Source organism: Nyctibius grandis, chromosome 15 (assembly GCF_013368605.1).
Source record: "Nyctibius grandis isolate bNycGra1 chromosome 15, bNycGra1.pri, whole genome shotgun sequence".
Classification (NCBI taxonomy): domain Eukaryota; kingdom Metazoa; phylum Chordata; class Aves; order Nyctibiiformes; family Nyctibiidae; genus Nyctibius; species Nyctibius grandis.
Genome location: NC_090672.1, coordinates 4,082,674 through 4,099,830, shown reverse-complemented (window position 1 = coordinate 4,099,830; position 17,157 = coordinate 4,082,674). Strand labels below are relative to the sequence as shown.

Below are 17,157 nucleotides of genomic sequence, written 5' to 3'. Positions count from 1 at the left end.
GGTGTTGACAGGTGCTAGGCAAAAGAGAAACTCATCTCATTTAAAAAACCTTAAAGGTTGCAACTAATCTTGATGGTTTCAGGGCAAATGTGTTTCTTGGCAGGCATCTACGTAAGAGAGGTTTTTTAGGCATATTAACTTAATCAGCAAATAATTCCAGCCTTGCAACAAAGCTCATCTTAACAGTTCTTCCAAGTTTAAATTATTTTTTGCATCCAGTAGCGTGATGGTTCTAGGAGATGATGCTATACTATGTTCTGAAGAGTTACAAGGTGAAATTCTTTTGCCACTAACTGAAGTCACTAGGAAAACTCTTACTTCCATGGAGCCAGGATTTCACCTGTAGTCTTCTGGTGTTAGAATAGAATACAAAATGTGTTTGGTCAGCGTATGAATTTACAGTAACCTAAAAATAGGTGTTTGTCAGCTTTTTAGTCTCTGTATCCTCAAGGGATGACCATAAGAGCTTTACTAAATACAAAGGCTTTTTCATCAATGCTCAGAAGTATCTCTTTCCTCCTCGGGGTATCCTGTGATAAATCCATTTTGTGCTTCCAAAGCTCAGTAAGTGTACAGCCTGGACCTTTTAAGATGCCTCAGTCCTATTTGTAACCATGGAAAATAGTTGTTTACTATTCATATGGAGATGAAAATACTTATTCAGCAGGTATTCTTAGCTTCCTGGAAACTGAGTATTTGCAATTTAATTTCTTCAGTTATTCCAGTAGTTTTAACTTCAGATTCAGATTTTTATGAAAACGTATATGCTATTCAATTCTAAACAGCTTCAGTTGCTGTTATTTTTGTAATCTTAAAGGTGAATTCTGAACTTCTCACAAACAGCAGGTTTTAAATAATAATTAAAAAAAAATCCACAAAAGTACCTGGAACTTCTGTTTGCACTGAAAACACCGTCACTGGTTCTGATTCAGGCCTACATAATTTTAAAATAGATACCAGCATTCTTAGGTCAGTAAGCTTAATTCATCGGTTCTACATTTTCATTATATTTTCCACAAATAAATTGTGACTCATCATAAGATGTTTCTAGGAGAGCAGCATTGCTGTGGAACTGAGCATAGGAAGGAATGCTTAGGAGCTCGTGGAACCTGGGCACTGCATCAAATTGAATTAATAATTAAACCTTGAAACAGGTACATCTAATAATGTGATGCAACTTGCGGATGTGTCTTTGGAAGAAAAAAGAGAGAATACTGACTGTACAGCAAAATTCAGAATCTCTGAATTAGGTAGATCCGTATCTTTTTAATTTAGTGAAATACTGTAGAGCGAGATAAAGCGAATAGAAAGATGTGCATCATGTTTGACAAACTAAACACTGACTGAGGAAAGATCTAGGATTATGATAGAATTCTCAGTTCATAAAATTGAAATATGTATGAGCTGTGGAAAGGGGAAAAAAATTGAGATACATTGATGGACATACTGTGATGCCTAGGTGAGAAAAAACTTGAAAAGTTCTGCAGAGAAGAACACATGGTATCGCGGTGCCTTCAGAGACAGATTTATAGTTTCTGTGTTACGTGGAAATCTTACTGTGCAAATCACTGTCACCATTCTTCATTCTTGCACAGGGACAACAATCCTCAGTGAAGCTCTAAACTCTGAAATTAAATTGAGTTGATGTAATGCCAAAGGAAGGGATAGCTGTCAAATTATTTACATAAGAGTAGCTTTAAGTGGCCTGACTTCCTTATTGGCAGTGTGAAGAAGTGGAGAAGAGCAGCCTTTATGACTCAGTTCTTGCTTTGTAGTTTGAACAGAAGTCCGTATCTGAAGCCTTGCATCAGCAGACTCTGTTGCACACCAAACAAATTTACATCATCATTATTTTATACTCATTTGCAGTAAGACAACAGACAAAAGGCAAGGAATGGGTGAGGGCAAAATGAAGGGAAAAGAAATGTTGAAAAGGAAGCAAGCCTTGCCACATCATTCTTCTATTTTTGCTGCTGTCTCGACTCCTTGCATCACTTCTTTGTTTTCTAATTTAAATTTTTTAGAAGCTGGAGAGCAGACAACATGGCAGGAAGGTGGAGTAGATAATACAAAGACCTTATCAGCATGGGGATGTGGAATCTGTGCTTGCTTCCTACAATGATAAACTGAACTGTGGATAATTACATTGAGCTTCATATATTGATTGTCAAAAGCAAAAGTTTCCCAATTAAAGGAAGTGCTGATCTATGGCAAATGAGAATATTGTGGAGCTGGCGTCTCTGCATTACCTGAAAACCCAATGAAAATGTTGAGCAGTCAAAAACCCAGTGCATGTTACAAGAGGCACCTACTTGTAGGGAATGGAAAAACTTGTTTAAAATGTTTAGGCTTTTGAAGCTCATATAAAAGGATAAATTGGAGAACAAAGTTCTGAGAGTTGTTAGGGTTGCTAAGTTTGCCTTCTGAGCACAGCTACTAATTTTATTGTGGGGAGGGAGGAGGAGAGGAGGGAAGAAAAGGTTTTTAAAAAAAAACCCCAAGCAAATAAACAAAAAAGCCTTTGTTGTTCCTCCCCCTTGCTGGGAGTTTCTGCCAGAGCATGGCCATACAAACAGGTGATTAAGGGTTTGGCACACCTCAGGGAGGAAATATTCCAGCAGAAGTGAAGGGAGACAAGAATAAGGAGCCGAGGGAGGAAGTATCCAAAGGAAGGGCAGGGGTCAAAGGTTCAGAAAATGGGAAAATTAAGCCACAGAGGGTGACACTGAGCAGAGCACCCCAAGCAGTGCTCCCGGCACCTTGGGGATACCCATGGAACCAGCAGAAATTGCTCGGTGGGGTGAGGAAACATCTCTCTGCCCAGAGACAAGAGAGGCTAAAGAATGGAAACGAGCCCTGCCATTTCCAGGATACTTCTCCCTCTCCCCACTTTCTGCCCAGTTCAGACTTTCTCCTCCTAGTGCTGTCACTGGCCACATCAATGTTCAGACAGGATAATTGGGCTGGATGAGCCTGAGGTCTGAGCTGGTGAGACCATCCTTACGTAACACACGCTTACTTCAGGAGGGTCTGAAGCATCTTGAGGCATTTGTTTCTCTCCCTTTTCTGATGTGTTGGAAGTTTTTACCCCCTCGCTTGTGGTGGTGAATGCAAAATCACCTGGGAGAGGGCTTTAGCAGGGAAGGAGAGGGTGAAGAGAGAAGGGTGAAAAACTTCGTCAGGAAAGTAAACCAGTTAAGGTTTGTGAAAATGGGAACTAATAAGGGAATTTTCTATTTAATGTTCCAGAGATGAAGACTTTGTTAAAACATTGTATGTAATTGCTTTTCAGTGGTGGAAGTCAGAAGCTCGTAGAGGCTGTATGACTGAAAAGTCCTGTGGCAAGTCCCACAGGTTTGCAATGCTTCTGAAGCAAGTGAAAAGCAGAATGAACTTGTCAGTCTTTTATTATTCACATTAAAAATTAGGCAGACTGGGACTGCATTTTTGCAAGAAGAAAGTTAAATATTCAGGAAGGTTTTGTGTAAATCAGGCTGAAGTCAAGACAACTTGATTTAAAAAGAAGTATTTTAGAGTTGGTCAAATACAAACCTGCAGGTGTTTTGTGATCTGCTTTCATTCTGAAATAGTTTTGAGGGTTTTTTTCTCACTAGGCCATGCACTCGGACTGCTTGTGGTAGGATATTCTCTGAAGGCTCCGTTTTTGCTTTGCAGGGGTTTAGGTGGAGAACTGATGAGACCAGCTGGTAAGTATCACAGCTGTGGTGTGACAGCAGAAAATGTGCAGTAATGAATTCTTCTGTTTATTTTTTCCAGTTCGTTTTGCATATATTGTGTTGAATGCATAAATAAAGTAGGTACAGTAATTAAAACGATACAAAGTTCGAAGGCCAGTCAGAAGACAGGTACATCAGAACATTGGTTGCCAGCACAATTGTGAATAACCCTGTTTGTGTAAGAGTTGGAGCTAGTTCTTGGGTTTATGTCACACATTTTCTCCTTCCGTTGTTGCACACAGTGAACTTTCTTCAGGGTTGAGCTGACTTCCTTCATTGCTTTACTCAGATTCCTCTCCAGAAGGGATGCGATCTGTCCATTAAGACAGATGCCATCGTGTAACTAATGATTTTATCATCATACGTGTGTACTCAAAGGTGAAGAATAAAGACCATATAAAGAACAGTTTGTGGAAAGGGTGGTATCACGGAGAAGATGATGGGTTGTTCACATGGATTTTAAAGATTGTTATATACAGGACCACTGTAAAAAGGAAGGACACTGTAGGAAAGAGTATCCATCCAGGTAGCCTGGGTGGGTAAAGAAACGATGCCAACTTGAGTTTCCTGCTCCTGGGTTGAACGAAGGAAGTGCTGCATAGCAGACTCTGCCTTTGAAGATGTGAAGCCATCCAAACTTAGTGGGTGAAGGAGTTTCAGTACCGAGATGGAAGGGTGATCAAATAGAAGGGGACAAGGGGGCAAGGGGATTTCTGCAGTCTTTGAATGAGCTTACAGTCTTGTGACGTGATAATGCAGGCTGAAAGAATAGGTAGGTGGTTTTTTTAGTATGTTTTAGCTTTTAAGCAGCTGAGTATTTCATAGTATTGGAGAAGTACAAATGACAGCATTTTGGCATGATACAACTGTGTAGGTGGAATAAGAGAAGAACTGAAAATGTTCCACAAATTGCCTGCATGTCTAATGAAGATGATGGTCTCAACCACAATAGAGCATAAAAGAAGCGTAGAGAACTAAGGAGGAACCCTAAGAGACTTGGGTTTAGTCAAGGTACTTAACCTTGTCTGTGAATAAATATTAGAACAAAGAAGCTGGCATACAATATTGAGTGGAGTTTGAGCACAGGGAGCCTGACTGCGTAACATTACCATAGTGAGGACTGAATTCAGGAGTAGATTTGGAGCCCAGTAAGTCGATTATAAATGAAGAAGATGATGAACTGTGTACAGAGCCTGGAGTATTTCAAAGGAAATAAAACTGCATCCAGTGTTATAGCTCCTCGCTCTGTGCAGTGAACAGATACCGCTCCCTGAAGGTCCAAAAAAATGCTGAGACGAAGTAGGAAAACCTTTCATATATATTTGAATAGGTTTTTTTTCTGGCTGTAGTATTATCCTTGTCCCAGTTGGTTTACTGTAAACGATACTATATAGCCATTTACAGACTGGTATGGAAACAGAAAGGTGGCCAGTATGTGCATATGGACCTTAAATGGCAGCGGGGGAAAAACATACCACCAAACAATGGATTTGCACGAATGATGGAAGTAACTTGTGTCAGAGACCAGTTACTGCATAGTAGCTTTTTTTGTACATAAGAATCACAAAAGTGATTTCCTTTCAGTTTCTAATTTCGCATATTTTGAGCTTCTATTTGCAAATTTTCTTCAATTTAAAATTAATGCTAATGTAACTTGATGTGGTTATATCTTCAAAATTGCTGCAATTTCTCATTTTTTTGTATTTATCCAGTTATCAAATTTATTTTCTTACAGTGTGCACTTTAATTGAAAAGTTGTCACTATCAAAAATGCCATTTAGAGGAGATCCAATAATCGGTATGTCATATTTTAAATAACCTTCCATTACCTTAGTAGTTATTCATTAAGCTAAAGTATTAACAAGTTATTTTTTCAAAGCAGCAAGATCAGTGAGGTTGGGTGGCTTAATAAATAAAAAAAAAATCAAGAAGATACACAAATACTGCAGCAAATGGTGATACTATTTGAAGATTTGTTTCGTAGCTGTTTACTAATATATTTTTTTCCTGTCAAATTTTGAGCATCACCAGGCGCGTTGTTTGCGCAATGCACGTTGTAAAACAAACCAGAGTAGCTACACTAATTGAGAATCACAACCTTGTTTTGGAAACCCAAGGAAATACATCAATGTGTATAACCGCTGGTCTTTACAAAAAATAAAACGGAGAACGGTGATGTTCAGAAAGTAAGAAAAATTAATACCAGTTATGTTCCTTACTATTTCAGGTGGCTGGCAGTGGTTAATAAATGACAGTCTAAGAAGTCTCCCTCTTGTTTCAAGCACTGCACGACAGCATGTAAAGGTACAATAGTTCCTCCTTCTTCATGTCGTCACATTAAATACAGAATTAGAAATATTTTTGCTTTCCGTTGGTGGATTATTATTTTCCATGGAATCCAATTGGTTCTTGACTGTTTGTTTCTTAGATTGGTAAGAAGGGTTATTTTTAAAAAACAAATTGAATTCCTCAAAATTCAAAGGGACCGTTTTGATTAATGCATGAACAGCTGTCACAAGGGTTGTTCTTGTATCTACATTTGGACAAAGTAATTGACAGGTGCTGGCGTGGACAGTGGGCTGGTGGTGAGTAGTTGCTGATGGTTGCTTGAAGCTACTTGCTGTCGACTAAGTGGTTACATTGATATGATATTTTGCTTCTGTGTGTACCTGTAATATGTGTAAGATATGTTGATTTTGGTAGTTTCAGAGAACTTTTGTGAGAAAAAAGCAGCTCTGGATGATGTCCTCAGGCCTGATGTCCTGAGGGTGTGTTTGTTAACAGTGAGAATGTTGCTGTGATCAGTGAGAGTTCTCAGGACAACACGCTTCAATTTTCCATTAAACTCTGTTGCAAATCCTTTTTACTGTGCTCTGGAGCTCCTCTAATTCTGCATATTAAATCCATTAATGGATGTGTTTCGTGCTATTTTATGGACGTGATCTTAAGACCTCCAGTTATTTGCCTTAATTTTCTCAAGTAATATGTGACAGTTTGGTGTTGCATTCTTAAAGGCTTTGCCAAATTATAAAAACAATTCTTGTCTGCCTAATTAGAGCTTATAGCCATCACAGAGACAATTTGAATATAACATATTGTGTTCATTTTGTTAGTTTTTAAAACCAAGATAAAAAGCCATTGCAAGTATCTGGTAGCTCATCTTTTAAAGTCTTCCTTGGAAGACAGAGTAGACTAGAATGTATCCAAATTACTGAAAAAAATTAAAAGATGAAATTTGAATTCTTGGAATATTCTTTTGGCATTAGCAATTTATTCAAAGAGTCTGTATGTCTTATAACTGGAACTTCTAAACCAAGCTTAGAAGAATTAATTACAGACTTTAGAGAATTTTGACTTGTTTGGTTAATATTAATTAATGTTGAGCAAAGTATGTTTAGTAAATGTCAGTTCTCCCTTGATTTCTGTATATATTTTATAGAGAGATAATTTTAAGAGCAATTCTTAAGACATTGAAAAGTAGTCTTTTTTTCCTGACATACAGTATAGTCTTCCAATGTAACTTCATGCATTTAAGATGAAAATGATTCTCTTTAGAAAGTGAAGGATCTGAGAGCAACCTGATCTAGTCGAAGATGTCCCTGCTCATTGCCGAGGGCTTGGACTAGATGACCTTTAAAGGTCCCTACCAACCCAAACTGTTCTGTGATCTACAACAAATAGATAATTCTGTATATTTTGCTACTATAAGGTCTGTGGTCGTTAGAATGTTATTTAGATGGATACTAATTTTCTTTCAAGTCCTTGATTTTGCATAGAGAACAAATCTGAGGTGTCTTTGAGGGTAGAATGAACAGGCTGTACAGGATTCCTGTGTTATCATTTAAGATTTCTTGTACCCAGAGAACATGAGTATTAATAAGTATCATTGCTATTAATATGGAGTGAACAGTGCATAGTTTTTGTACGCTCTCAAATTTATTATAATTTTGGTCAGCATTATATTATTAGCTGAAAAGTCTAATTCAACCATGAATTTTATGAGAAAACTTGATAGATGCTTTTTGAAATAGCAGCTGTATTAGTTTCGTGTTCTATACCGGTGACTGAAACCACTCTCAAGATTAGGAGGTTCAGGCATAATACACAACCTTTGATCCTTTTCTAAACCAATTAAGACTGAGACACAAGGATTGTGATACTGGATATTTTGGGGGTTTGTTTATAACCTTCAGTCCATGTTTTTTTTCTGTGTTTCCTTTCTATAGCTTTCTGGGGAAATGCGGTTTGTTTCTATCAATCGGGCATCAATATATTAAAGATGAAATAATGACTTCTGTAATACTGTGTCATCCTGGAGGTCTTTCAACTGAACTGAAAATACAGTTGATACATTACTATTAATGTCTTAAATATTAATTTAGCTTACTGGTGCTTTTGAAGGAATAAGAGTAGAATCTGGGTTTTTTTTGTACATAAGTTTCCTGTTCAACTGTTCTTAAATCAGTATTGGGAAGAAATGAAAAGAAAGTAAATGCCAGTAGCTGAAGAGAATGATTTTTTAAAAAACATCCGCTCTCTTTTTCCTTAACCTTTTAAATCTAAGCACAGTTATAAAGTATGACCTTAGTAAATATATCAAGTTGACAGTTTTGTCTTTGTTACAGGAGTCTGCAGTCTCTGCACTGGCTGCGCTGTGTAATGAATATTACATCAATGAGAAGGGAGAAGCTGATCCAGCTCTACAGGGTAATGACTCATGTTTACAGTAGAGGCAGAAAATACTGGGCTGGACCTAACTTGCACTTTAGAGGTATTGGATAGAATGGGGAGGAGCATCACTGATTTTAAAGGGCCTTAAAATACTTCAGGAAGAATGGTAAAACCAACTGAAAGTCTGGGAAATGTCTCAGGGGTTTTGCTTTGTTTAGACTGGAGGTGAATACAAGGTACCGTAATAATGAATATTAGGAAAAACAGATTGCTTTTCTATTCCGTACTCTAAAACAGAGAAGCAGAAAATATGTGTGTGTGGCAAATCCTAAATTGTAATGAAGTGAGACATTTTCACATCATATTTTGATAAACTGTATGCCAAAGATTGTGGCTGACTTAAAGAAGAAGAATTGTTTGGACACAGAGAGTTCTTATAAATGCACATATGAAATCTCATCTGTTTGGATTTGGATCAGTAGTACAGGAGTAGGCTTAAACTTTTGTTAGGGGCATATGAATCAACGTACGTTTTTATACTGGTTTTCTTGGACCTTTCTTTCAAGTATCGAATTGTGTTGTGTCCATCAGAGACAGATCGCTGGATTGTACAGAGAGATATTTTAAGAATAACAACATTTATGTTTTTGTGTTTCTAAATATGACAGCAAAGCTACGTATACTTAAGAAAATAATGAATTATTTTCCTATTTTTTGCTATTACTAAGTAATTCCTAGATCAGATAATAGAATACCTTATGCTTTATTTCTGTTACAGTAGTTCCCAGAATGAACCTGAAAACTATCATATATATAGTAACATGCAGTCCATGCCCCAGAGAAGTTATGGCTGATATGTAAAAGCAGCCTATCTTCATTTTAAAATATTTTCTATATTGCTAAATCTCTATATTTTTCTCAAACAAGTAATTCCAAAAATAGCCCTTTCCTTCACGTAGGCTGACACTGCCTGCCTGATTTTTTGTGGGCAGCATGAGAAGATGTGATATGGTACTGGGGAAGATTAAAAAGAGCCAACTTTGGGAAAGGGTAATGTCTTGTAAAACCAGAATACTTTGGGCAGGAGGAGACAGTACTGAATCAAAAAGTGGCTAAAAATGAGTTGAAAGATTAATGGATTACATTTTATGTAAGGATGACGTTTCAAGCTTCTGTAAAAGTGGACTAGAAAACTCAGCCAGAAGTCAAAATCAAGAGGGAGAGATGATCTGCTGGAAGAACATGCAACAGACGGCTGCGGCTGTTCTGATGCTGTGCTCCTTTAGATGCCTGTGAAGCTTAATTGTTTTTTTCCTGGGTTCTAGGTTAACTTTTCACCTGGCTTGTGCTTGAAGCAGTCATGGCGATGTAGCCATGATGGTCTAGGGACATAATTAGAGTCAGGTTTGTAGATACAGGCAAAATTTTTTATTAGACTTTCTGGAATGATTTAGAGAATAGAATTGTGAGTTGGAAATTTTTCTGTTCTAAAAAATCTCTAGTCAGCTCTGTGTTGATTATGCTTTTATTTGGACTTGTACTGCTCTAAAGCCTCTTCCATGCATGGTGACAAAACTGCCATTATACATGCAAGCATCTTTTAAAAGGAAAAAAATGTGTATTTTTATCTCTGTGCCAGTAAAAACTATATATTTCATGACCATCAAATTCTGTATGTTGTGGGATTGAAATCCGCTACTAAAAATCCTCCCCATAATGTCTGCTGTATGCATGTATGTGTGGAAGCTACAGGGCAGAAGACATTCAATGACAATGCAGGTGCCTTAGATAAGTCAGTTAAAGCAGGTCTAAACATGATTAAAGGGATTAGGAAAAAAAAGGTTTTGGTAAAATTTAACCAGTGTTTCACTATGGCTTGACAGATTAAAATGAAAACACAAATCAAAGATACTTCAGTGATTCACATTCTGCATCTGTCCCTATATGACTGCAGTTTTATTGAATCACTTGCCTCTGTTTGTTTTCACTTTTTCTTTGTTTTATTTTTTCTGTCTTAATGTGTTCTGGTTTGGTTTTGATGACTTTCTCTTTTAATATTCTTTCAGGATGGGTTGTGTTGAATTAATATTGTAGGCATTTCATAGGCCATGATGTTTTATGAAGCTGAAGACTCTTAGAAGAATATTAACATTTGCATTACCCTTGCTAGCATAATTACTAAGTAGTTATAAGTAAAGAGCTGCTCGTTTGCTAGTTGTCATGTCTTAATTTTATGTCATTTGGTTAAATGTCAATCTTAAATCTACATCAATCAAAGGGGAGACTCTCATAGTCTTACTGTCTAAGATCATCTTGCTGTCTAAGCAAGCATCGCATCCTCCTATGGCCTCAAGACTCTTTCTTACACTCCAGTGGTTTGGAAATTTTTAAATAATAGATGTGCTTAATGTGAAGGTATTGCTAACCTCTGGACAGGGCACTAGTTCCTGATGTGAGGAACTAGTTGAGGCCTGCCATTTGCATAAGGATTTAAAAAAAAAAAAAAAGGCAGTCATGAGTTATGATTAATGTGTAGTTTCTTATGGTAACTATTCTTTCTTCCTCTAGCAAATATTGCTCAATCATTTAAATCTTAGATGTCAATAAGCAATGGCACAATTATGTAATCTTCGTAGGATCTCCAGTTCTTTTTCTTTGAGGATTAAAAAGTGCATATTCAGGAAATCAATTAATAAGACCACCTTTCTCCTTTTTGAGAGAGTTGTGTTTATTGCAGCTGTCTTGCTTGTTCTTAGAAGCTGTAAAATGCAGAGAAAAACCAAGTACTGCAGAAAAGAAGAGTTTAATATAGGAGCTGAAAAATCTGGTAAAGGAAGTATTGTCTCTTAAGTCTATGATAAAGACTACAGTAGAAATACATAGATAAATTCCTGGCTTTTTTCTCTTTTTTTCATTCATCCTCGTTTTCTTCTTCGTATTACTTTACTTCATTGTTGAGCCTCCTTTTTTCATGCCCAGTTCAGTTTATGCTTGTTCCTTTCGTCTGTGCTACTGTTTGTAGAGCCATTGTCCCTGTTTTGTCTTAGGACAATGCACAGAATCTGAGCACAGCATCCCTACTTCAAAGTGGTCGCTTCTTTTTGAGCTTCCTCCTGCAAAAAGCCCAGGTTTATTTTTGTCTGTCTATGAAAAGTGATATGAAATTTTCTCATTGCTTAGGTATGATCTGTGTGTGTGTTTAAACCCTGAGTCCAATTAAAACTTTTCTGGGGGAAAACTGTCAAATAACTGACCTTCACAAGTCCAGAGACATCTCTTTCCTAACACAGAATACTTGTCTAATTATGGAAAATGATGACCTGTAAATAGAAGAGAACTTGCTCCCCTGTGTTCGCATGGAAACATTTGTGCACACATTTGTACTCATACTTACTCCCTGGATTTTTAAAAAATTATAACTTTTTAAAATTGAGAACTTTGTCTTTTCTCTCTCTGAATGACCAGGATTAGTCTGTCTAAACATTTGACTTCATATTTAGAAAATAAGAATTCATTCATGTAACCATGAACATCTTAAAATTTTTATCTTTTTTCTGTAGGAAATTGAAGGTATTCTGTATTTTAGTTTAATGGATTATAACATTTTCTAGCTGCTCTGTTTGGGGGATCTTTTCCTGTTTTATTTTATGTTAGCCAAATATATAATGATAATGATGTGGTAGTTGCTTTTCACTCTGCAATTGTATTTTTTTCTAGATGAGCTGGTGACACAGTATGTTTCAGAACTACAAAACACAGAGGAAATGATTCGTTGTGGCTTTTCACGAGCTCTTGGGGCCCTTCCAAGATTTCTGCTAAAGGGCAGGCTCCAACAGGTGAGAAAATACGATCATTGTAATAAGAAGAGGGCACACGGTACTTTGAATGAAACCTATGATGGTAATCCAATAAATAATAATGATCATAATTAAAGGTCTTTGTGAAAGGAGTTTGGATTCTAATGTACAGTAACTCCAGAAAATCATCATGAGTTTGGCTTGCCATAGATTCTGATAATTAAAATTCAGTCCTGCTTTAGTAGTGTTAATTCAATCTCTGGCTTTTCCATTATCCCTTTGCTGTGGAACATTTGTCCAAAGGGAAGAGTGAGACATGCTGACAAGTCCCAGTGAGAAACCAAACACTGTTGCCTGCCTGGTTCTCTCATATGTGATTGAGTTCATTTTAATATGATATCTAAATTTAACATTTATCATCAATAATGCATTGGATTTAAATATCTCAATTTTTACTTTTCTTCAGGTTTTGGAAGGATTGAAAAAAGTTACCTTAATTTCCCCTGCAGACGTGAGCTTTGCAGAATCCAGAAGAGATGCCCTAATAGCAATTGCAAAGTATGTTTATAAGTTTTGTCTAATTTTAATTCTCTCTCTAGAAGCTTTCTCCTTTTCATTCCTGTTCTGTTCTGTGTTCTGTTGTGAGCTTGTAGCATGATTCTTGCAATCAGTTACACTATGGCATACACCTTTTCAGTGTGGGACTGTATGCATCTCCATTATTCAATATATCTTTGATTCAGAGGATTGTCACACATCTGAGGATGGAGTACCACTCTGCTGGTGGAGTGTTTTTTAATCAATTAACTGATTAGCTATTTTGAAGTTCACCTTTCTCACGGGCTGCAATTTAGGGAGCTTTAGTGAGGAGGAAGAATGTATGTTTTTTCCACTTTCTTAATAAGAAGATTGAATTGGTTTAAAGAAATTGTACTTCTGCTTCTCTAAAGGAATATTTTCTATGTTGACATGCCACAGTGTAGTTAGTGTTAACAGTATCATAGAGTATATGCCCTTAAACTGTTAACAGTGCAAAAACTTCAGTGTAAAGTTTGTTAATGTAAAATTCAATGCACATTGTATCAGTCCTTTGTTCTTGCTTACTTCATTTTAAGGAGAGTTCAGAAACTGTAAGGTACTTTAAGCATGTTCCTTTTTGTAGTAGTATAGACGTAAAACCAATGTGCTTATCTGTGGAGTTTTTAGCCTTGCCAGTGTTCCTTTAAACCCGAACACTGATCAGAAATCATCACGTCCAATATAACACAGTAGGCTCAGAGATATTCTTCATACTCTTTGTAGCAGATGTAGTAGGTGTTTAGAATATTGTATGTCTGGGGGATTTTATTAAGCAACAGAACAAAGCTCTGATCTTAATGTTTCTCCTTGCCAGTGTTGTGGTTTTCCCCTCCTTTTTCTCTTTTTAAAGGGTTTGCCAGACAATAGGTGTAAAGGGAGAAGGATCCCAGGAAGAATATGTCTGCAAAGATAACGTTACTCAGATCTATGCTACACTATTTAGTGGTGTGACTGACTACACCACAGACAGCCGAGGAGATGTTGGAGGATGGTAAGATGCCTTACAAACAGAGACTGAAATTTAGCTGTCATGTTTAATGTCTCGTTAAAAACTGATGTCTTTTTAAAACCCATTAGAAATAGATTGCTCCAAGCTTTTGGAGATTTGAGTATAGCTAGAAATACACTGGGAGAAGAAGAGTAGAAAGTGAACGGAAAGGCTGACAAGAATTTGTTCGTCCCTTGCCTTGGAAGTTGGAAAAATGGGGACTATTGTGTTTTAAACTGAAATTCAGCCTTATTCTGGTTTTGTGGATGACATTATTTTCTTTTAGTGAATATCAGGAATGTATTTAGTTGTAAAAAGTACAGAGATTGAGAATATGACTTCTGTTTCTTTGAAATGACACGTTTATGTCTATTTAGTGAACGCTCCTATTGTGCATTCATGTTGTGGGGTTTTTTCGCCAGGAGAGGGAGCAGTTGCATAACGTGTTGGCGACAAATTTTCAAGGCTAGTAACTAACTCAGGTGGATAAAATCTTTATAAATTGAGCTGTGGTATTACTGACTCTTTTGTACGTTTAGGGTTTCAATGATTTCAGCTATGAGATTGCAGTAATAATTAAATCATCTGTCTGTAGGAAAGTATCTACTGATGTGAAGCCCATAGAATAGGTACAAGATTAAGTCTGTAGCAGCCACATTTTTGTGACAGTCTTGGATTGGAAGTTCCTGCAATCTTTGAATGCGGTAGACAAAGCAGCAATGAAGATTTCATGTTATTCGTTTCATCCTGTATAATTCCACAAAGTAGTTACTGGGTGAGAAAACTGTGTGAAATAGGGATCTTTGAGATCAAATGAGTACTAAGGAAACACACAGGCTCTCTTGTCAGGGTACTTTTCTCTGTGTGTTTATGAGCACTAATATGCCCAGCCTGAAATAGTATTTGTTAATAAAAAGTATTAAATTATTAGAATTCGGGAATAAATCCAGTAGCTGCAGATTTAAAATAGGTGACAATTTTGCTGCTATGTAGAAGGCTCAGAGCAGTAACACTTAATCCTCGTATAGAGAAGCCATAAACTAAGTAGATGAATACGGTAAATAAATTTTAGTTGCCTGTTAGTTGTTGGAAATTGATTTTGAGTAAAATGCTGGTTTTGACAAAGGCTTCTTAATTTTATTGTCTTAATCCATGATTTTAATTTGAAAATATGCAGATATATGTTGCTTTTAGAAACAATCCTATACATATTGTATCAGCTGTGTTTAACAGTAACCCATACTGGTTTGAGTATATTCATACTGGTACGAAATAATTTTGTTGGTTGAGAAGATTTCCTTATTTCGCAGTTTCTTGAAGAAGCTCTTGTCTAACAGTGCTGAGTCACATGAAGGGCTTTGGTGTTTAGTTTCAATCATATCCTTGCAGTGTTTGTATGAAATAACTGGTTAGACATTTTTTCAGTCACTATCCTCTTCTTTGAAGGGTGTTTTCCACAGTAGTATATGAATATGGAGCATAATTTCCTTTTAATTTAATTGAGTGGCATCTACTATATTGTAACTGGCAGCTCAGACTCAACAGGTGGGGAGCTACAGAGGACTACTGAAATGAAAGGCTCCAAACTAGGTATGTTGTGGCTATAGCAAAGCTGGCAGAGCTCACCGATGATGGTTGCGACCTGTGATGGTAATTGCTGACTTGGGAAGGCTACAATGGGCGAGACGTTAGCTGTACCTTGCAGGGGAGGGTGTGCACTCCTCCTTGCTCGTCACACTTCTTCCTGTGGCCAAAACAGTCTCAGTCACTTGTTCCCTCCTCCCTGCTGCAAGCAAAGCAGTTCAGTTACACACAGAATCCGTTCTGGAGCATTGGCTGTGTTCAGCTTCAGCAGCCATGCATAGCGTGCTGATCCCTGTTCAAATCCGGTATAAGAATACGTGATGCCAAGTATGCATTGTTTGAGTTTGGGAACTTCTTGTTTAGGCTCAAATTTCTGGTTATGTTTGTTTTAGAATTCTGTCCTACTCACTCTTGACTTCAGTGTCGTTATTGTATTTGGTAGCCCCAGGTTTGCTTTAAAAAAAAAAGAAAAAATGTTAATTACAGTGGCATGCTTCTCTTTAGGATCCCTTATTAGATAGCTGGACTTATATAGGCTATAAGGAAACTTTCTATATATAGGAAGAAAATATATAGGAAGAAAAGTTGTGATTATGCTTGTGTATCATGCTAGAGTTTTTCATTGCCAGCAATCATTGAGTAGTTTATACTGCTGTCAAACTTTAATGCTTGTGTCATTATCAGTCATTGAGATCTCATCAGTTCCAGCGTGAGCTGCAGTAGTTATTTATAACTACTCGGTCTTTGAACACGAGTGAAGTGTAAGTTCTACAGTGCAAAGTAGAAGAAAGATATTTTGTGCCATGTTAGTACTGGCACTTTTTAAATTGACTGGCCTTGCTCCCTTAGGGTACTTCACTACAATATTTACAAATGTGTTGGAAAAGTACACAGGGCAAATAATTCAGACTACTCTTATCAGCCTGGGTTAATATTTGTGTGTTTGTATTTTTCTTGTTTTGTATAATGATACCCAACTCCTCAGCCTTCACTACTTGTTGTTAAAATTGTGATATGACAGGAGAATAATAACACAGGACAAGAAATCAGACAAAAGTAGGCGTTTGACATCTCAGACTTAGAAGAAGAAACAAGGATGCAAACTAGTAAGGATCAGGGTCAGGTCATTCCAACTTGTGTGAGGGAAGAAGGAGCTTGGCTTTCCCTCTGCTCCCTCCTCAGCTGTCAAAGCAGCAAGGAGGAGGTGAATGGGTCTCTTGCTCAGGGAATGTAGTAATACGATTGACACAGGTGTAGCTGAAAGAAAAGAGCAACCATATAGCATAGGAAGTCAGAGAAAGGGAAGAGAAACTAAGCTTTTTGCTTCCAAAATTAGGCGAGATACTGAAGTAGGTAAGAACCTGGCTAAGTACGATTAGGTATTCACGTTAACTTCCACACCTGACAGCTCTCACTGAAGTTCCCTGTACCTATTGTTTATCCTTCTGTCTGTGTCTTAATTGAAAAACAAAACTTTACAAAGTGAAAATTTTCAAAGAAATCCTGAGGAAATTAAATTCCCAACACCCATTAAAATTCAAATGTGCTTTGAGCGCCAGATTCTTTTAAAGCTCCTTTGGCAATGCCAGCCAAAACAAGGCAAGGAACATGTAAATTAAAGGGGGAGGGGGACTCCTTTCTCATAGCACTGTTGGCTGCTGAATATTTTTGTGGCCTCCCAAATATGAATGTTTTCCCATTCTGTTTCTTTTAAACCACTGACTTAAGATGGAAAGATATGGGGAGAATTGCCACTTCTCTGGAGAGACCTTTTCTTTGGTGTGTAATTTTTATTTCTTTA

At 37.1% G+C, this 17,157-nt stretch overlaps 1 protein-coding gene across 2 annotated transcripts in view; it reads left to right on the top strand.

The window, feature by feature from the left end:
• TBCD (tubulin folding cofactor D) overlaps positions 1–17,157 on the top strand; it is a 129,019-nt gene that overhangs the window by 83,470 nt on the left and 28,392 nt on the right. For both annotated transcript variants that reach the window (XM_068413043.1, XM_068413044.1), the window contains exons 24-30: positions 3,676–3,707; positions 5,473–5,535; positions 5,965–6,041; positions 8,363–8,444; positions 12,126–12,244; positions 12,672–12,763; positions 13,635–13,775. In XM_068413043.1, the coding sequence (XP_068269144.1) occupies positions 3,676–3,707; positions 5,473–5,535; positions 5,965–6,041; positions 8,363–8,444; positions 12,126–12,244; positions 12,672–12,763; positions 13,635–13,775 (606 nt within the window). The remainder of the gene's footprint in view (positions 1–3,675; positions 3,708–5,472; positions 5,536–5,964; positions 6,042–8,362; positions 8,445–12,125; positions 12,245–12,671; positions 12,764–13,634; positions 13,776–17,157) is intronic.